Source organism: Prorops nasuta, unplaced genomic scaffold (genome assembly GCF_024137725.1).
Source record: "Prorops nasuta isolate Cenicafe-Biocafe unplaced genomic scaffold, Cenicafe_Pnas_1.2 PNAS00003, whole genome shotgun sequence".
Lineage (NCBI taxonomy): Eukaryota > Metazoa > Arthropoda > Insecta > Hymenoptera > Bethylidae > Prorops > Prorops nasuta.
The window spans coordinates 1,452,126-1,473,317 of record NW_027116800.1 but is presented as its reverse complement, the minus strand read 5'-3'; the positions used below and the strand labels follow the sequence as shown (position 1 = coordinate 1,473,317).

Genomic DNA, 21,192 nt, shown 5'->3' with positions numbered 1-21,192 from the left:
ACGCGTAACACTGAGTTAAACAGAACTGACAGTGAATTGCATTTTCTGACATCCTTGTACTACAGCATTAGTGTAATCGTATCAGTGAGCTGAACATGTATGGGAAGAGTCATAATTTGTAGGAAGTGGCCTCCACTCTACATGTGAATGATATCAATTAGATCTTTGGAATTTGTATGTGTCAAGACAAAGTCCAAAGTTCAATATAATATTCTTATTTTTAACTACTAATATAACGTCGTCATTCCTGTTAAAGTTAAGCTCTATCAGTGTTTGTTCGTCCCAAAAGTCATTTTGTTTTTTAAACGCGTATTTATTTGTTAATTTAAATTAACGAAAAATATATATTTATATATATATATACACATATATATATACATATATATATACATATATATATATATATATATATATATATAAACGCATTTTTACGCATCTTCATATTCTTCAACATATTAATAAATAATGTGATGCTTTTTAACTTTAACTTTAAATCTAAAGTCTATATTTCTATAAATACACTATATCTCGGTGCTTAACAGTTTCGCTATATTGAATTTATCAATCGGGTTTGTAAAGAATAAATTTTATCTGATGTAGACAAGTGTGATGTAACTGACTTCAACGTGACGTCAATCAACTGGATAAATGAATTATTTTGATTTATCTCCCTCTTGCTTAAGTGAAAGTTTGATGCTTCACCAATTTTTTGAAAAACCCATTTGGTATATTTATGAGTTCATTATATGTGCCTAGCTCTACTACTCGGCCTTGGTTTAGAACAATTATTTTATCGGCATTTTTTATCGTACTAAGCCTATGAGCAATAGTTAACATTGTCCTTCCTTCTTTTGCAGTTTCTAAAGTTTTTTGAAGGCAATTTTCACTCTCTGCATCAAGAGCACTTGTTGCCTCGTCCAATATTAAGATCTTTGGATCCTAAAAGATAGTTAAATTGCATTATTTATTATTGATCATTAAAGATATTCGCGATACTTAATTACGTTTTCAAAAGCTTCACCTTTATTAGTGCCCTTGCTATGGCAACTCTTTGCCGTTGCCCTCCACTTAATGTGATTCCTCTTTCTCCAATGATTGTGTCTAATCTATTTGGCATATTTTCTACAAATTCCAAGACATTAGCTTGCCGAGCTGCTTTAATTATTTCATCATCCGTTGCTTCCTCTTTGCCGTATATTATATTTTCCTTAATTGTACCGCTGAAGAGAATCGGCTCTTGAGGCACTACTCCAATTTGCGACTTTACCCACATTGGATCAAGATCTTTGATACTGTAGTTATCAAGAAGTATCATTCCCTTATTTGGATCATAAAGGCGTAATAGTAAAGAGCCAATCGTTGTCTTTCCAGAACCTGACGAGCCCACGATAGCTGCTGACGTATATTTCTCTATCGTCAAATCAAAGTTATCAAGGATTAACGAATTCTTCCTCGATGGATAAGCAAATGCTACATTTCGGAATTCAATATTGCCGGACAAGCCTTCCTCAAGTATCTTTCCGCCTTGAATAGGTATTAACGGATTTCGATTGATTAATTCAAAAAGCCTGGTATTTGCACCTAAAGCTTTATGTAATTCAGTATAAAATGAGGTCAATCCATTAATTGATATTCCTACATATGCTGCATATATCAAAAAGGCACTTAAATTCCCAACGGTAATTGAAGAACTAGAAATCATTAAACCCCCATAGTATAAAACAGAGAAAATGATTACATTTCCAGAGAAGCCAGTAAATCCAAAAAAAATTCCTCTATATAAACTTTCTTTATAGCAAAGTCTAAGTAAATCTTGCAACTTTAAGCTGTATTTTTTTATTTCATTAAGTTCTTGACCAAAAGCTTTTACTGTGCGTATATTACTTATTTTCTCTTCAGCAGTAGTATTTAACACTGCCAAACTATTTTGTACATCTCTTGATATTTGTTTTAAGAAACGGCCGTATACAACAGCTACCCCAGCAATTGCTGGTACTGTAATTAAGCTAACAGCAGCAAGTTCAGAAGACATGTAAAACATCATAGATATTCCTGCAGTGGTCATGATAGCTGATCGTAAACCATCAGATAAATTTTGTGTAACTGATGAGCTTACAAGTTGAGCATCTCCTAAAATTAAAGCTATTAAATACAAACTTTTATATTAGTCTCAATATATATAAAACAAATTGTTTACCACTCAATCTTCCAACAAGCTCTCCTGTGCTCTGTTGGTCAAATAAAGCAGTTTCTTGTTTGAGAATTGATGAGTAAGCTTGTTTTCTCAATCTTTGTGTAATATTGTGGCCTGCAGTAGACATGAAGTAAACACGAACAAAATTACTAAGTGCACCAATAACGAAAACCCCAAATAATATGAAGCATATCTTATTTAGATTATCTCTCATCTTTTCTTTATCTTTTGTATAAATAACATCTATTACCCTTCCTAAGCTAAATGGCACAGCCATTGTTACAGTAGATGAAATAAATAAAAATATAATTGCAGCAGCTAGCCTCCACTTTTCTGGCTTTGCTAAAACAAATAATTGCTTTAGTTCTGAGCTTTTATTCAGTTTAATACCTTTTTTTAGTATAGATCCAGCACTCTTTGTAGCCAAAATTTTTGTGTTTTGATGCCTTAAGAAGTTTAGAGTACATGATCTTCCTGTTGATTTTACAGGGTAAACTAGAAGTGTATGAAATTTTTGCTTACAAAGAAACTTCACATTAGATCTTCTTAATTGCCAAAAAGCAATACGACTCATATAAAAATTTGACACTAAAATCATTGCAAATGTATAAAACTTCGTTTAAGTCAAGAATTTTTGAAAACTTTTCATACTACTGGTTTAAGGTTAGATTTGATTGCCATAACCCTTATACATGGATTTTTTTAACAGTTGCATTTAAACCGTGTTATTCGACTGTAGTACTTAGACATTTACAACATTTGATCACTTGTCTAATCATGCCCGTTTCATAATAGTGTTCTATGTATAATTTATAAGGACACACATGCTTAGCCATTTTACCGTGTCATTCAATACATAATGATTTAACTTGTTATACCATAATTGCACATTTTTTTAAGCAAAATATAAGTATAAATATAATAAATATTTTTCTTCTCAGATGAAATTTATAGAAATATGTGGATTATCTATTCTGTCTATTGAATTTCGTACAGACTACAAGAGTTTTTTTTTCTTCTGGCTGGTTAGGATTTAGGAGTGCTGTGTTTGTTTATTAACAGCGAATGCTAAAGTTCTATAATATATGTCACGTGAAATATAGGTTTTCAGCACTAGCACTGCTGGGTGCTTTCCAATAAAGCCGAAATCAGACGATGTTTTTTCTCGTGCTGGATTGCTTGCTGAATTTAGAATGATGACTGCTGATTGGATATTTGCATTATTATAACCAATCAGCAAACAATATTTCAATTCGGAAAGCAATCCAGCAAGAGAAAAAGCATTGTCTGATTTCGGCTTTAGCCTAAAAAATTAAAAATAACACAATCAGACACAAATGTACAGTTTGCGTAACATGCATTATACCATATATATCCGTGTGTATGTGTGTGTCGATTTGTAGGCTATTGTATGTATGACATGTATGTATACTACAATGAGCAGCAGAAATGGTGTCTCTCGATGTATTTAGGAACCGCGTTATATGTATGTAGAGCCCCTTGTCCCTTACCATTACAGTAACTCGAGACGAAAAAGCGCGAGTAAACGGGATCCCTCACGCATGCTTTACCGACAGTACAAGTCAATAAACAATTCGTTTAATAAAAGTCAAATGCGAAGCAAATTGCAAAAACGGGCTTCTTTATGACAAGGTGCCAATTCTAACGGATCAATCGAGCTTAAAAAAACTCAAATCGGATGAAGAATAACGCTGTACCACTCTCCCGCGTTCTTGAAGTGGAACTAACCAAAACTAACCTCTCTTCGAGAACACGGCACAATGCTACAGCGTTATTTTTCAACTAATTTGAGTGTTTTTAAGTGCGTTTAACTCGTTAGGACTGGCACATTGTCCAACAAACGCCCGATTGTTCAATTTGCTTCGCATTTGAATTTTATTAAACTAATTGTTTATTCACTTTAACTGTCGATAAAGTAGGCGTGAGGGATCCCGTTAACCCACGCTTTTCCATTTTGAGTTACTGATGGTGAGGGAGACTCTATAACACAGTTCCTAAATACATCGTGAGATGTCATACATGCCGGAGTGTATGTACTACATACATATGTAGTTTAACAAAAATACTTATTCATTATTTTGCAAGTAATGGAGATACTAATTAATTTAAAATTGAGCTTCTTAGAAAATGTACTTATATCTCCTGACATACATAAATATTATATTTCAAATAATGTATAAGAAACTACTAATCATGAACTACTGTTTAGTGTTTTTACATTATAGAATTATAATTAATTTGATGTTAACAATTTTCCTCCGTGTATTTTCATAGATAAATTTTATTATTAAAAGAAAATGATTTATTTATATTATATTAGCAAGTAATGGAGATGTATTTTAATTATATATCTCCTAAGAAACATAAACCTTGTATTTCAAATAATGTAGAAATTAAAAACTACTAATCAAGAATTATACTGAATAGAGATTCTACATTATATAATTTACATTATATTGTCCCATACAGCACACTTGACTAAAAGTGGTCTTATAGACATCTTTTAGTCATCCAATTGACTGAAAGGCACCTAAAAGATGCCTTTAAGTATTTTGGTGCTCTGTGGGGTTATTCATAATGATCTCTTCGTGTATATATAAATATTTACAATAAGTGCAATTGAAGCTCTACAAAAATATGTGAGCAAAGACAATAGTCAAATATAATAATTCAGACTAACTTGGTTCTTTCCGTTAATTTTCGATATTCTGCTGATTTTCCTTGTATTCCTTTTAAACAATATCCTTCCAGCAATTTCGACTCCTTTTCCCTTGTATTAACTTGTCACAAATTCACAATTTAATTTTGGTAATGAAAACACAATCACTCAAAGATGTATTAATTTATGCTGCAATTGATTAGTTTCAGATTTACTTTAGAAGTAAGAACGTTTCATACAATTAGGTTTACAGTTCGATTTCTGTATATTGCTCCCCTTCCCCATTTTCTTATCCTCAGACTAAATATAATAACACACCAACACTTCGAATTTTACAGAATATTACTCATTTAACACATCATCGAATTATGCTAATATAATGAATGCTATACTAAGGAAGCTAGGCCCACGGGAGAAAAGGGCAAAATTAAAATAGTATTTTATAGCTAATATATTGCCGTTTATTTTCTACATTTGTAAAGGTACGTAAATATTTAAAATATGAAAATTGTAGAGAATTTTATGCTCTACAACATTTACTTTAACTTTTTTTTATTAGAATCAACAGGGGGAGAGATAATGGAGGGAAAACAAAACAACCCTCAAATTTGTATTAGTTTTTCTTTAATAACTTTTTTTTAAAGGAAAGTTACAAAGAAATACTTCAAATAAAACTTTTAGTTCTTATTTTTCTCTATAAAACTAAAAAAAACCATGTTCTGCGGTTAATATTGGCCGAGATATCCTTATTTCTATAAAATCAACCGCTTTTTTAAGTTGGCTGTCATAGCACAACCACTAGGAGTTCGAACTTTGCGGATTCCGATTCTCCGGGGGACAACCTTTCGAATAAAAAAAAATTCATTGAAGTATTTTTAGTAATTCAATTTTCTAATTTGACTGGACTATTTCTCAGCGCTGGGTTGCTTAAACAGCCTCTAAAAACAAACACTGATCCACTATTATATGTATAGCTATATACTAAATAATTCTGCTGATTTTCTTCGGGCTCTAACTGGATTTTGAGAAAAGAGTTGTTTATTTAATTGATTGTTGCTGCGCTGTAATATCTATATGTCGGGTATTTGGACTTTGGAGGCGTTTGTGTAAAACAATTTTCGCCTAATAACCTATACCAAGTCCTAATTGGAAAAGGAGAGTCTCTTTATATTTTATGTGTAGATCCGTATCTATTATTAAAATATCTGATATAGCAAAATGAGATATGAATATGTTAGATGGGAATGAAATGCTGGAGGATTGAGAAAGCTCATTACTGATTTGTATGAATCTTCCTAGGAAGAACGGAATATACCTACTTGATCCACCCTAGCTTTTTTAATATTTTGTCTCTACTTTTATTTAAACACAAAATTGTCGGGTGATTGGTCAAGGCTAGTCTCTTGATAACAAAAATTTGCTGCTTACGATTTTACTTCTCTCTAAAATTGGTAGTTTGTTACTTAAGAACCATGTAAGATTATTTGAGCTTGTTTGTGGTAGGTCCAATATGTTTTAAAAAATAGTAGTCAGTATACTGTTGTATGAATTAATTAGGAATGTATTAATTGGATTTAAGTATATGAAGAATCCCTATTCTATTAATGATCTAAATAGAGCTTTAAAAAATATAAGTAAGGATTAGGGGTGAGCATATCTTATCTATGGCCTGTTAGCAATTTAGTTAATGTACTAAAAACCAAAGCTCTTAATTTTATTGCTGTAGCAATTGTTGATTTTATAAGTAATTTGTGGTCTAGTGCCATACCTATATAAGAAGTTAAAACTTAAAATATATTCTAACTTTTACATAACTACAAATTTTTCAATCAAATTTAAACAAACTCACAATATAATAGATTTACATAATATTTGACTTTATAGATCCTCGGTGCTGTCCGGAAAGTGGCATTTGGCACTTGGTATAGTATATACTTCATTTTAAATTATTTTGCGAGAAAGTTAAGAGAGAGAGAGAGAGAGAGAGAGAGAGAGAGAGAGAGAGAGAGAGAGAGAGAGAGAGAGAGAGTTATGCTTTAATTTTGCGTATACCATTACAAATGTTGTTGATATTTTGCAAGAATTAAAATTATATCGTTATTAATGCTCGACACAAATTAATACTTATTAAAGATCGAAACGATTTAAATGTTCTCTGTTCTGACAAACAATGAAAATTAAGTTCAAGCGATAATAGAATTGCACAAAATCCAATAGAAGATACGTAATATCACCCTGGAGGAGATGAATAATTTGGCATTTTTACGTGTTGTAGAAAGTTTAAACATTGTAACATAATAAACTACAGCATCTATAGAGGATCTGTATACGAATATCCTCTTTTACAATCAATTAACAAGCACATATGATCTCTAAAGGCGTCTACTCAGCTAAAAAAATCATGCTTAGTCGTACTACCATGCATTGCACGATAATAGAAAGAATCAGCATTACGGGTTACTCAAGTCTGTTTGGTCACTGTAACACATCGGATGTTCGTCTTTATCTTATTATGGAATCCTATCCGTGTGATAAATTATACATAGATCTCTAGAAAAAAATAAATTTGGTTTGTTGTATCGCATGTATTCGAAATTTAAGTATGTTTATTATGGATTAGAAGAGGATAATTTTTGTTAAGTATTAATAAATTTAAGAATTCCGCGTCTTTAATCACCCTTGATTGTTCACATCAAGTTAAATCGATTAAGATTCGAGAGTAGCACCATTACATTACAATAGATTTTGAAGGTAAACAAAATATATCCACAAATACTCTTGCTTATTGCTTAATTTTACACGATCATATTGTATATAGAGTACAGTAAATTACTCAATATTGTTTAAAAAATTATATAATAATGAAGTTTGTATTATTTTGCTTTTATTTTGCAAAATCAGTAGAATAAAAACAAAAAATTCATCGAATATTAATGCAGACAAAGAGAAGACTATTTTTATTTATAGGAGATTGATACGTTGTATGCATAGTCTGAAACTCATTTCAAAGAAAATATATATACTGGCTTCATACGTAATGGATATTGTATTTTTAAGAAATAATTATAAATATATTAGCTGTGTAAATCGAATGTTCAGGTGTTTTGGGTTCCTTCGAAATAAATAATGTTTTTTATATATATAAAATATGTATATGTTTTATTAATACATATGGTTTTATATACTTAAATAAAAATACATTTGTTTAAGTACATATTTTTGATTATAAAATGCTTAATAGCAAATATTTCTCAATGTATATATCTCCAAATAGGGCATGCTTGATGGTAAATTTGCATAATTAGTACAGTCTTTAATCCCAAAATCATAACGAGCACAAACAATTATCCTGTAATTCATGTAGATTGAATCCTCTACATAAATAAGGTCTACTACGTGAAACGCGTCAAATTTATCAATTCCTACCATGAGTCAAAAAAGAACGATTATTCAATAAAATTTCAATATTTAACCGTTTACACAGACCTAGTTTAGACTAGATATTAGAATAGATGCAGAAGAATTATTCCTCTCTATTTATGAAATTTCAAATTGTCTCTTGTGTAAAATGATTTGTACCATTTAGTAACAATTCTTTATTTAGTCTTCTTATATAGGCATTCCATAACTCCTTCTTATACTCGAGAATGGTAGCTAATTTGTTTGCGGCTTCTGTAATACCTCTGCCTAGAACAGCTAAATCAGCTCCAGCATTCACAATGGATTCAGGTGTATTGTACTGCTGGTCTAAATTGTCCAAGCTCTTTTCCAGCTTTACACCAGAGGTAAGTTGAATTAGACCAGGATCAGAAACCACGTTTTCTTGGCAAACGACACCAGCAACTGCTTCAGAGGACTTTGCAATGTTTAAGGCACTTTGCAAGTAATCTCCAGTGGTCAAGGCACCTTTTGAAGACATCTGTACTACTACAAATATACCGCACGAATCGGACATAACACTGAAGCCCTTCCCCAAGCTTTCGATAACGCCTGGTCCAGCAACGGCATGAACAGTAATGAGATCGGCCCATTCAGCAATTCTATATATTCCTTTCCTATATTGGAACGAAACTGTATTTCCTATGTCACCAAACTTTCTATCTTCCATCAAAAGAAAATTATGTTTCTTTGCTAGTATTTTAAGACTTTTTACAAAGTCGTCGTTAAAGTCTTCTATTATATCAATATGAGTTTTTAAAACAATAATGTGTGGCCCTGCTAGATCGGCTAATTCTAGTATATCGATAGATTTAGTTAAATCTGCTGCTAAGCACAGGGTAGATTGTTTTGCTTCCATAATATTAAACATTTTGGCCGAGATTGGATTTTTAGCCAGTTTTGCCCTTTCATCGAAGCTCATTCTTAGTCTCTTTTCTGGTAGTTCTGAAATAAAATGTAGAAAAAATGTAAACTTTGAATATATATCCTAATAAATGTGTTCATTTACCTTGAATAGCTGAAGTTTGACAGGATTTTATATATCTTGCTACATCATCGACAATCTTAGCCGTCACCTTTTTAGCTTCCAAAAGATATTTCATTAAGTTTGTAACTGTATATAAACTTTTTACTTGAATTCCATTATTTTCAAGATTTCTTTTTGCACCTTGCTCTCTATCGATTATAATAAAGGCTTCGGGTGTTTTTAATCCTTCTCTTCTTAAAGCTTGCGCTGTTTCTAAAATACTGCTTCCACTTGTAATTACATCTTCAATAATAACACAGTGATCGCCTATTGAATAATTTCCTTCGATCAGTTTCTTTGTACAATTTCCTTTAGTTTCTTTTCGTTTGATTATTAAAGATAAGCCAGAATCTACCGACATCAAAGTTGCGATTGGAAAAGCAGTATAAGGAACACCACAAATCTGAGTGATATTCGATGATTTTTCGGAGAGCTTCCACAAGGCTTTAGAGACGTAATGCTGAAATCAGATATGAATAAATTACAATTTTACCAGGTTTGTTCGATAAGAAGAGAAAGCAACACTGAAATATTAAATATATCAATAAGTTATAAAAAAGAGTACTATACCATTAATTTAGGGTGTGCAATGATTACTCTCAAGTCAAAGTAAATCGGTGTTTTGAGGCCAGCCTTGGTTACAAATTTACCGAATTTCAAGGCATTTGCATTGAAAAGTTCCACGGCTAATTCCTTTAGTTCTTGATCCATTGTATGTTGATGTAGAACGTTTTTGGATAATAACATCAAAAATTCAATATAGTTTGCACAATTTTAAAAATAAAATTTTACGGATACGTATAATCTTCTTCCTTATTCGTTGACTTTAGCTTGGAAATCTATTTTCTTATGAGCTTACAGTAATATTTAATACAAATTGGACCCACTTTTAATTACAATCTTTTTGAACAAATCTTTGAGCAGACACACGCGCACGTTGCAACTGTCTTCCACTTTCTGATACCTGCACTGTTTGCTTCCGATCACTTAGTGAAGCTGGTCAGCAAATGAGCGGACTTCCCACCATGGGCCCGTAACTGTAATGTCCCTTACACACGTAGCTATTATAGTATATCCGTGTGACATCCCCACTCATAGTCACTTACCCATTACTTCGATATAAACAAATGTTTTAAAGGGCCTTACTTCACCGGCGAAGAAGGCTTCCCCCACCAAGCGGCTTACCTGAACCAGCATCGAGCTTAGGGTAATATACACCAAGGAACATAAATGAAGCCAAATCAACTACTTATTTTACTCTAAAAGCTAATACAGTTGACACTATGTTAGATTCTAATGATAAGTCAATATTATTTTACTATAATCTTCCTAAAATAAAGTAAAAAATCGTTTATTAATAATTATCACATCGTGCTAACAATTAATCTATTAATTAAGCAATTGTGAATCTCAAAATTTAAGACTTTAAAACATAGCTTTTTAAGTTTAACAGTAATATATTTATTAATATTCATTTTAAAAATTACTAAAGATTTTTTTTTCATATTTCAGATAGAATTTGGAAATATCAACATTGATGTTTTTAATTTTCCGATTAACGCCGTGTTTGTGTTAATTTTAATCATAAAAATGGCAGCATTATGTCTTTATAATAATTCTAAAAATGTAAAAGTTTAAAATTTGTATTAGCTTTTGGAGTAAAGTAAGTAATTAATTTGGTTTCTCATATCCTATGGCTTTCTGTATATTACTCTAAGCTCGATGTTAGTTCAGGTAATTCGCTTGGTTGGGGGAGGCTTTTCTGCTGGTGCGGAGTAAGGCCCCTTAAAACATTTCTTTTGCGTTGAAGCGAATATATTGCCCCGAGTATACGCACTTTTGATCACTGGCAACTGTAAAATTTGTTACAATAGGTTCTACCTGCAGCTTTAGTTCGCTTAATGCCCTTAATAATAGGCCATATAAGTTTTCGTTAAATGGTCCTACAATTAAGAAGGTGGCAATTTCCATTATTTGAAGTCTTGAATGTAAAGGCTTCGGAGCAAGACACCAATGGTAAAGCTGAGGCTTTAAATAGCATTTATTTCTATTCTATGAATTTGACAGTGAATTCGAAGAAAGAAATTATAAAAGAAGGGTCCTCGAAAACCTTTCCCTCAGCGCATTTGTTTCTTTCTACCTGCTGCGCGCGGTACCGCTCCAAATACGAATGATAAGACGGAACGCAGCATGTACAAAACCGTAACTTTTTATTTTATTTCAATTACTTTTTCAAACTTTTGGAAACTATTGTAGTAATACACACTTATTGATTGAACAAATTAAAAAATCACTGTTTATTTATTACCCAGTCAACTTTTTCATTTAAAATTTTCACGTCTATACTTGGATAGAAATTAGTATTATGAAAACATATTTGTAAAATTGCTGATTTCTGTACAAGTAGACTTGAAAATTTAAAATCAGAAAGGATTAATTTGTTTGGTGTTGAAAAAACGAAAATAATATTTTGTATGTAGGGAAAATTAATTCAAATGTCATAAGTTTCTTCTGGAGCGACACTCTTATTACCTTTTCATTTAGCCAAACCTGGATTTCAGGTAATTGTCTCGCGGTCACTTTACAATGTATCATAGGTACATACAACAATGGTTGGAGGTATTTAGGCTTTGTTCTCGGAAACCGGCTAAAATGTGCGGGAAAGTCCGAGTCCTGGACTAGTACACACATTTGAGTATTACTCGGCTATATATTTAATTTTAGATTGAGACAACTATTATTCTAGAGTAACACAACTAACCCAACATGTATAAGTATAGTCGTAGCAAAAGAAACAATAATTCTACAGAAAATAACTAAGACTTTTGTGCATTAAAAACATTACTGACGAATATATTTTTATTTATTTAAATAGGCAACAAAATAAAAATAAAAAACAAAAATAGAAAATAGAAAAATGAAAAATTTCCAACGTGACTACGCGCAAAATAATGAATACAAAATCTGAAAAAATTGGAACTCTTGTTTTTGATAAGAAACATAAGTTCTGTGCGTGGTTACAAGAAGATCTGAGATGGTAAGTTAAAAAGCTACCCCGTATTTCGGGGAATGGCTTAGATGTGTATGTGTAGTGGGGGTGCATGTATATATTACTCGTAGAGCTACTGCCCCTACCAAAGGATACAATTTTGTATTCTAGTTTGAATTATATAAACACATATTTCGACATCTATATATGAGCAAATTTAAAATTTCATAAGGTCCTGTGTATCCATAAACGAGAGAAAATACAATAAAAATTGGATCATAGTTTTTCAGTATCTCATATACGTAACGAGGAGCTTTGTTACAGTTGCCACGTATATTGTATCGATCCTTCAATACTTATTGCTGCTTATATACTCCTCCTGCTATACAAGTCATTCGCGAAAAAGCGCAGCCAACTAGCGACAGCCTCTAAAAGGTGGGATAATTTAACAGATCTCATCGCATGGAACCGTTTACGTATACACATTTAAAAAAATTATGTATTTATAATGCAAGAGAAATGTAACATTTCTTTAGAAATAGAGATTGCAATGCAGAAAAGAATATTTATTTTGCAAAATATGTATTTTATTGTTTTATTTAAATTATATAATATTAACAAAAAAAAAAAAAAAAATAACGTATATAGCTATATTTATCATCAATTCAGAAATCTTCAGTACTCTATACGCAACGTACTACAGGAGGACTAAAGCCGAAAAATGCATATACTGATCAGTTTATCAGACAGGTGAGCCCTGATTTGATTTAGAAAATAATACAAGCAATATTTTAGTATTTTGTGTAAGCACGGAATAATGGGTTACGGTGAAATGAAGGGGGAATAACGTGCAAGTAATAAAGGCGAATCGAGGGTAAAATGTTTCTCATCGATTGGGTCAGCAGGCTGACCAAGATGGTCATTAGCTGACAGGAAGGAAGGCCACGCTAGCCAAAGGCTGGTAGAATCCTAACAGCGCAAGCGCCACGAACTTCAAAGTCACCGCCATCACCGCAAACTTTTAGCAAAGCAAAGTGAACGAAACAAATTACTCAACATAGTCCATCAGAAGAATACAAGCTTTGCGATAAGCGAGGAGTGGATTGTTCCAAAGTTTCGCTATTTTTTTCAACTTTGAATGATTTTTGTCAAAGCAAAGTTTACCTGCGTATATCGATTATTCGCTAATTTATTCATACCGGCAGCCGAGGACGCTGTTCGCTCGATTTCTCGCTTCTCCCGGCTCGAATTTTCAGCTTAGTCTCGCTCGAGCGATCGTTTCGGGCGGTAGCAGAGGCTTTCGGTCGATTTCGTTACAAGAATCATGTGACTTATGTTTCTTCGCAGCCTCGCATGTCCAACCTTGAAGAGGACCTCGCCGAGAGGCGTCTCAAAATCGTCCTTGTAGGAGATTCGTGCACTGGCAAAGTAAGACATCAAAGTTTTCCACGTCCTAATGTGCAAAACACTTTGTTGCTACAATTTCTGCACTTGGCAAAACTCCTACACAATGTGCACTCGACCATTCAACTACTTTTAAACTTTAAAATCCCCCGCCAATCGTTCCATGAGAAATTCTTCATTCTGACTAGATCAGTTGTATCAAACGTCAAGCGTGTCCACATTCTGACTCCGTGTTTGATACTTCCTGTAATAAAAGTGTCTCTCTTGCTTGAAAACCTTTAATCCACCAGCTTTAAACATGAAAAGTCTTCCGTGAAATCGTTAAAATTAAAAATTCCTAATCCCGGTAAAGTGAGTCATCAAACATGAAAGTTTCCCACTTTCACGTCTGAAACAACACCCCGCAGCTCCAATTTCTCCCACTCACGAAAAACTCCAATTCACCCGTTTGTAAAAATCCACGATATTCGTGTACGTTGTATTGATAAATTTTAATCCCACAAAAATTGCGTTTATTCTGGAACCAGACTTAAATTAATCCTGCATTAAACTTGAAGGTGTATCGAACGATATTATTTATTGACTGGCCCGGTACGAAGTGTACTTTAAAGAAATACACTATATCCAATGACATCGCTTTGAAATTATCGTTCCGGCTTTATAAATTATTAATAGCACTGCGGTAGCTCGTTCGCGAGCACTAAAATATTAACAGTAGAAGGAAATTTGATCCAACTGGTTTTTCAAGCTTCTGTGTCGATGTATCGATCCTTGAACGAGGATCTTTGATGATGTCCGATGACCGAAATTCAGAAATCTTTCATAGACCAGCATCGCTTTGAAGTTCTGCAGCAACGACTTCAACAGGCAGTACACGCCAACCGCGGGTGTCGATTTTTTCCTGAAGAATCTCGCTATAGGATGTTACAAGAATGTCAATCTGCATTTGTGGGACGTGGGAGGACTCGCGCTTCACAGCGACATGCTCGACAAATACATTTTTGGCGCACACGTAAGATCCAAAGCTTACAAATAAAACCTAATTGATAGATTGGACGCATTTAGTTTGATAGATATAAAAAGTGGGTAATAGAAAATGGTTCACTAAAATTAAAGAGCGATGTATCGAGAAAAGGAAGAAGTTGTTGCGATGGTATCGCGTTACTGTGTCTCTGTTCCAATAGATTATTATGTTGGTTTACGACGTAACGAACGCGTCCAGTTTCGAGATCCTAGAAGACTGGATAAACAACATCAAAGGCATTACTGATGAAACGGAGAGCAACCTGCTGATGGCTCTGGTAGGGAACAAATGCGACGTGGAACATCAGAGGAGTGTCAAAAGAGACCGGTCCCACCGATTCGCGGCCACAAATGGATTTCCGTATTACGATATGTCTGCGAGAACCGGCGAATCGGCAAGTTCACCCCATTACTCTAACGCTAATTATGTAGTCATTCTCCTTCGGTTAAATAATAATTATGCATTTATATATCATGTATGAAGCGCAACGATCGATTTTCATACGCAGTGAAATAACATTTAGTCGGGTAAAAGAAATTTTCCCCGTTTTGCCATTAAGTCGCGATTGATTTATGGCGATGAAGACACACGTTTCTTTCAATTTTGTTCTTTCAGGTATCCTTGTGCATCGCAAATCTGGCAGCACAGGTTTTGGGCGTCCGACTGACAAGGACCGATCAGGACTTTCACAAACCGATTATAATTGCCGAGATAGGTGACACGGTGGATGTGAGCGCTGTGCAAAAAGTCATCAAACGTTTTCCAAACAAAAAAAACACCCAAATTCCCATCCACACTAATCTTCCATTCTCCAAGTCGTCGGTCTGCACGTTACAGTAACGGATGGGTGGATTATAAATGAGTTTTTATTTTAACTCTATGGAAATTTTTGTAGGCATTAATTTGTGCGAAGGAAATGTCATTTGGAAATTTAACTTTTCAGAGGGAAAATTGTCTACCTCACTATACTAACGACACAAAGTGGTTCAATGTTTTAAAAACAGATTTATTAAATCATATTTGTAAATGGATAATTAGAATACAGTTTTCTAGTAACAAATCGCAGTAATTAATACTATTATGCAAGCTTCGGTAAAACATTTTCGTATATTAAATCGCTGGATTTACAAGAGTTACCATTCACTCGATTTTTCCGTATGGATGAAAAACATTCAATAGATTATGATTGTATGACATTTAACACGCGATTCGTGTGATAGTAATAAATTGGTTTGGCTTTGGCATCTGTCTGATCTACGTCAATTTTTAGACTTAAAGTACATGAATTGCGCCGTTTATATCATGACTGAAATACAATGTTTAAAATAAAAACAGTTGGTGACGAGTAACATGCAAGAATTTTCTGAGTGAATTATACTATCTATCAGAGCCGTAATACTTAAAAGTCGCATTTAATCAGATGCAATAAAATGTATAAAATGAAGAGGTAATTTTTAACGATGTATGATAAACAAATTTTAATCATTTTGATAATAAATAAAAATCACAAAATTCACTCTGATTTGTATCGATTCAGACGAACCTTCCCAAGATTTTTCAATAACACTGTTGGGGGAGCTACCTATATCTATAACATTGTCTATGAATATAATTAAAGGACTACATATGATTGATGAGAGATTTACATCGAAATTTTGATGAAGTTCGAAAGATTGTATGTACACATAAAATATCATAATTATTATAAAATGACGAATATGTTTAGATGATCGAAGTTTATGGAAATTGTTGTGTAAGCTGAAATAGCTATTGAATTAAGACTACTTCCAAAGACTCCATAATTGTTGAAAGTCAAATACTATTTTTGTTTACTATAATTCAGGTTTAGTCAATGGTCTACTCGGCCACGAATTCTTATCTAAGATCTTGATTTTCGCGTCCCATAATTCATTGACTCGATCGTTCAATGGTACGAGATAAGTTTCTAGCCATTCCTGCGCCGTATAATTGTCATAAATTTCTTCCATGGCAGAACGTATATCTTTCTCGATATAAATGATTTCCATCTTAAATTTATCCAGATCGACCAAAGCTCGTTCTACATAAGCTGGACTAGAGAAAGCATATTTTATGTTGTAAGGTTTCAACCATCCCTTATATGTGTTATCCTGCTCTATCCTGTTCATGTCCTGAACCAGTAAAAACAATCTCAATATAGCTTTGTAGACTTCTACACCTAAATAGCTGCACTTTGCCCAGCCATATTGTGGCTCCTGAACAGTTAGCTGTATTTCTCCTTCGCATTGAAGAGCATCCATAATGGGCCTTGGAACTTGAATTGGAAATCCATTCAGATCTGAGGCTTGAAGTATATTTAAACAAATTGCTAATGATGGCAAAGCTGAAGGTAGTAGTTCGCAAAGAACACTGAAATGATCATATCTCTGCCAACCAGTTAAAATTGCACCTTTAAAATTAATCTGATCAGAATACTTATTAATTATTTCCAGCCAACGCTGATGATTTTCTTGATGGTAGGAAATGTCTACGTAATATCTATCTGGATAAGTGGCACCCTTAAATGCAGTAGCTACCCAAATATTTTTCCATACAGCTGCATAGCTCTCCCATAATTGATCCGTCAAAGATGAACCAGGATCAGTTGTATACTTCCAAACAACTGGTTCAACTAGTTTATGCAAACCCCTATCAATAATTTCTTGTGGACTAATTTCTCTAAACTCATCATCCCACATTAATATAGTCAAATGTGGGTACTTTCCACTTATGTATCGAACAATTCTAGTTACATGATCTAAAAACAACTGTCTCTTCCCCCATTTTCTTTTTGCCATTAGCTCCAAACACCTTGAGCATTCTCCAATTTGATATACTTCATCTGCTCCTATATGTAAATATTTAAGTTCTGGATGTGCTGCTACTACTTGATCAATCATATCATGCAATAAGGGAATTGTTTTATTGTATGTTGGACATAATACTTGAGGATAACGCATTACCTCTCTATAATCTTTGTAATCATTCAATTTAAGAATAAACTCCAAATGGCCAAATGTTTGTATCAGAGGAATTATTAAAAGATTATTCTCTGAAGCAATTTCTTGAATTGTGGACACATCTTGCAAAGAGTAGCAGTTCCCAGCAGTTACATTTTTCATATTTCCATCAAAGGGAAACATATCTTCGTACTCTATGAGCAACCCAGTTGCACCAAGTTTGCTTAATAAAGGTAATAAATTTTTATAGTAGCTTATTTTAAATGGTGCTCCTTTTAAATCTAGGTGAACTATTCTGTGACCCTTAAACAATGGAGTTATATCTGTATATAATTTATCTAGTCCTTCTCTGCTCTTACTATTGATTTTGAAACTAGCCATAACTGGGGATTCCAATTGCTTTTTCTCAACATTTCCTGCTTGATCATTAGATCCAATTGAATACATATCTCCCAATTTCAGGTGCGAGTTGACCTTATTAGATGAAATGTCCTCCACTTCACTATTGAAGATATGATATATTACAATTAATAATAAAAAACTGACCATTGCTATGATCATTAAGCAGCCTCTGCCTCTTAAACGTGTCATGATGATTAAAACTAAAACACATCAAGATTCACCAATTGTATAAATATTAATTACAAATTTGCAATCGTCAAATTCTGGTCTTAACACATAAACTGTAGTCATTATTGAGGTTAGTTGTACTTTGCTTCGAACTTGGTATTTACTGTCACATATTACTCGTTTAACAACGTAAAGCTATAGGAGAATGAACGTATTTTTATAGGCGAAACCACAACATTAAAAAGAGTAAATAAAAGAATAAAACTCAAAAATATAGCTCAACTTTAGTAACATCTACTTGAGAATGTCAACATTCGCTCTAGGCTGTAATAATTTCACATTTCACGTCTATTCATTTATCAGATTCGAGAAAACTTTATCTGCCAGAGAAATCAAGCTGGGAGAATTTTCGAACAACTCCTTATTAAGAAATTGGACTAAAAACCCGGTAGGAGCTGTTCCAATCATTTCTATTTTCCTGATCCCTGCGAAGGAGAAAAAGAATTGTGTGAACTGTGAAGCCATCAGAGCCTCAGAGGTTCATAAGAAAATAGTTCCGTACACAGCGATTATCGTCTTGGTAAAAATTGGAAGTGATTTCGCTCAATAATTCTCACTGACAGCAGTAGATGGCACATAGTGTTCCTAAGGCCACACAAAGTAAAAGATAAATCCTTTTCTAAAAGACCAATAATGAGTAATTTTTAGTTTTTCTAAAAAAAAAATCAACTATTAATTCACAACCAGAATTACAATTTCCTTATCCTTCCTAGACTTAATCAATAATTAATTAATATTTTATGCAGTTTTGCTTTTGAATGTAAAAATAATATTTATAAACAATTATTGATATGATCTAGCATTAAACTCTTATTTAAAATAAAAAATTTGAATTAACCAAATCATTCAATTTTAGGACGAATAAATTAATGTAAAAAAAAAAAAATAGTAAAATGTGCAGTGTATCATTGGATCATACTATGTGGTATATCTATAGAATAAAATATACAAAGAGACATGACTCATTCGGTTACAAAAGAGGGGAATAATTAAGAATAATGAAACTGTTTAATGATGAGATTGTGGATAGGAAGTGGGTAAATATAAGTGGAGGGATATATCTTTTGCTTCCATTTAAGAAAGATTCGATGAGATTTTGAGTAATTTGCAAAATTTCTTGATAGTCCAGCATATTATAATAGTTGAATCTGCTTTCTTTCCTTCAATTTTCTCTTATTTCACCTTCGAGATCCCCTCCGCGGCGCATGAAAACTACGTGAAAGTCAGTAATTTTGCCCTCAGCAGCTGAGCAGCATCTACTAAAGCTAACCTAGCTGGCTCTTTGCGCAGTTGCTAATCTGACGAACCATCCAGTAAACTAAGCTTCCTGCATAATAATAATTTTAATTCTACCACGCTTTATTGTATCAATTGATACCATTATAAAGTTCTCATAAAAATTACTTTTAAGTTATTAATCATCTTTTATCACATTATTTGGAAAATTCTTAAAGATTTTAAGGTAAATAAAGAATATAACATTTACTAGTAAATTTAATTTTAAATCTTTGGTGAAGATATAGTGTTGAATCAAATGCGCTCTTATCCCGCAGATGATTAATTTGATCAGTTTGGAATATTCTAAAATCGCGTTGAAACGTTGACGATTGAACGTGTGAAGAATTTCCAGAATTTCTGAAGTGGACGTTAACCTGCTTCTCGGAAATTTAAAACAAAGACCAAAGGCGATTATTCAGAAGCTGTGACTCAAGTAAGTGAGTCGATGTATACATGAAATGTGTGTCATGTGTGCGTTAATTCAATTTAACGCAAGTGTGTAAGCAGCTGTGTTCAACACAAAGATAGCATCGACAACGAAACTGTAATTACTTAACTTTAAACTTAATCTGTAATAAGGATAAGTTTTATTGGAAATTATTGATAAATTCTTAATACTTGTAGTGTATATCTTTGAATTTCCTATTTTAATATTTACAGCCGCATCCTTTGTATTAGTTTTGAAGACAATGGTATTTTTTTAAACAATTATTAATTTACATAACAAATAATAATATACAAAGTATTACATATATTCTATAATATTATAATATGTATATATATATACCAAGTGGCTTTCTTAACTGTAATAATTAAACTTATTATCATATATTGTTCTTAAACGCTGAAAAAACAATAATCGTTACGAGTTGCAAAAAATGTCGGTCAAATTAACGAAATTTTCGCAAATATTGGATCACTTGTAAAAAATGCCTAATTTTCGCAAGAGTATTCTTTTATTGCATAAATTGTACGCTTACAATGTTTATGCAAAATTTGCAATTTTGATTGAGGTTTACAGTACAACATGCTTTTCCAATTTTACCGAAAAAAAGTTTAGGAGAATCTCTCGTAAAGTTTAGATTTTGGTTTAACTTGCGTCTATGTTTATACGTAAGTTCAATACCGATTTGTGTATTTGTAAGTACGCAATAGGAATGCTCGGCAGGTCTGGTGGGTATCGTTAAAGGAGCGAAGGAGAAGGACGAGCGTTCTCTCGAGTCTTTTCACTGCCTGCAGAAGCTAAGATATCGTTCGCTGGCAGCAGGCTCGCAGCCTCGCTCGTACCGACTATTCCTCTCCTCAGTCCTCGCTTCCTCGGGCCTCGTTTCCGCAAGCCCCTCAACTCTCGACACTCTCGACTCGAGCGAGTGACTCGACTCCCAGTTTTCTCACTTCAGTCGTTCGGTCGCTCACTGCCTCAGTCTCACTACACGGTGCTCAGTCTTCCACTCGGGCTACACTGAACTGAGAACTCCACTCCACTCACTCACGTCAGTTGATCAGTGCGTAGCTGCCGTATAGCTACGTCGGTGAATCCAAACAGCCTG

At 33.3% G+C, this 21,192-nt stretch overlaps 4 protein-coding genes across 4 annotated transcripts; 1 reads left to right on the top strand and 3 right to left on the bottom strand.

Annotated features, from left to right (window-relative positions):
- Positions 1 to 668: 668 nt before the first annotated feature.
- On the bottom strand, positions 669 to 3,236 carry LOC136786208 (ATP-binding cassette sub-family B member 10, mitochondrial). Its single transcript, XM_066747797.1, has 3 exons — positions 2,198 to 3,236; positions 1,022 to 2,130; positions 669 to 939 (listed from the first exon to the last, which is right to left on the bottom strand). Exons 1-3 carry the CDS (start codon positions 2,790 to 2,792, stop codon positions 679 to 681), a joined length of 1,965 nt encoding a protein of 654 aa, XP_066603894.1. The 5' UTR covers positions 2,793 to 3,236; the 3' UTR covers positions 669 to 678.
- A 4,872-nt stretch (positions 3,237 to 8,108) lies between these two features.
- LOC136772108 (uridine 5'-monophosphate synthase-like) lies at positions 8,109 to 10,247 on the bottom strand. Its single transcript, XM_066724815.1, has 4 exons — positions 9,910 to 10,247; positions 9,322 to 9,799; positions 8,454 to 9,257; positions 8,109 to 8,296 (listed from the first exon to the last, which is right to left on the bottom strand). The coding sequence occupies exons 1-4, from the start codon at positions 10,084 to 10,086 to the stop codon at positions 8,109 to 8,111; spliced, it is 1,647 nt and encodes a 548-aa protein (XP_066580912.1). The 5' UTR covers positions 10,087 to 10,247.
- Positions 10,248 to 13,437: 3,190 nt separating this feature from the next.
- Positions 13,438 to 16,273, top strand: LOC136772104 (ras-related protein Rab-28-like). The gene is made up of 4 exons (XM_066724804.1): positions 13,438 to 13,756; positions 14,559 to 14,744; positions 14,917 to 15,150; positions 15,372 to 16,273. Exons 1-4 carry the CDS (start codon positions 13,682 to 13,684, stop codon positions 15,594 to 15,596), a joined length of 720 nt encoding a protein of 239 aa, XP_066580901.1. The 5' UTR covers positions 13,438 to 13,681; the 3' UTR covers positions 15,597 to 16,273.
- Positions 15,742 to 18,809, bottom strand: LOC136772102 (hexosaminidase D-like). Its single transcript, XM_066724802.1, has one exon. The coding sequence runs from the start codon at positions 18,323 to 18,325 to the stop codon at positions 16,589 to 16,591; it is 1,737 nt and encodes a 578-aa protein (XP_066580899.1). The 5' UTR covers positions 18,326 to 18,809; the 3' UTR covers positions 15,742 to 16,588.
- Positions 18,810 to 21,192: the final 2,383 nt, after the last annotated feature.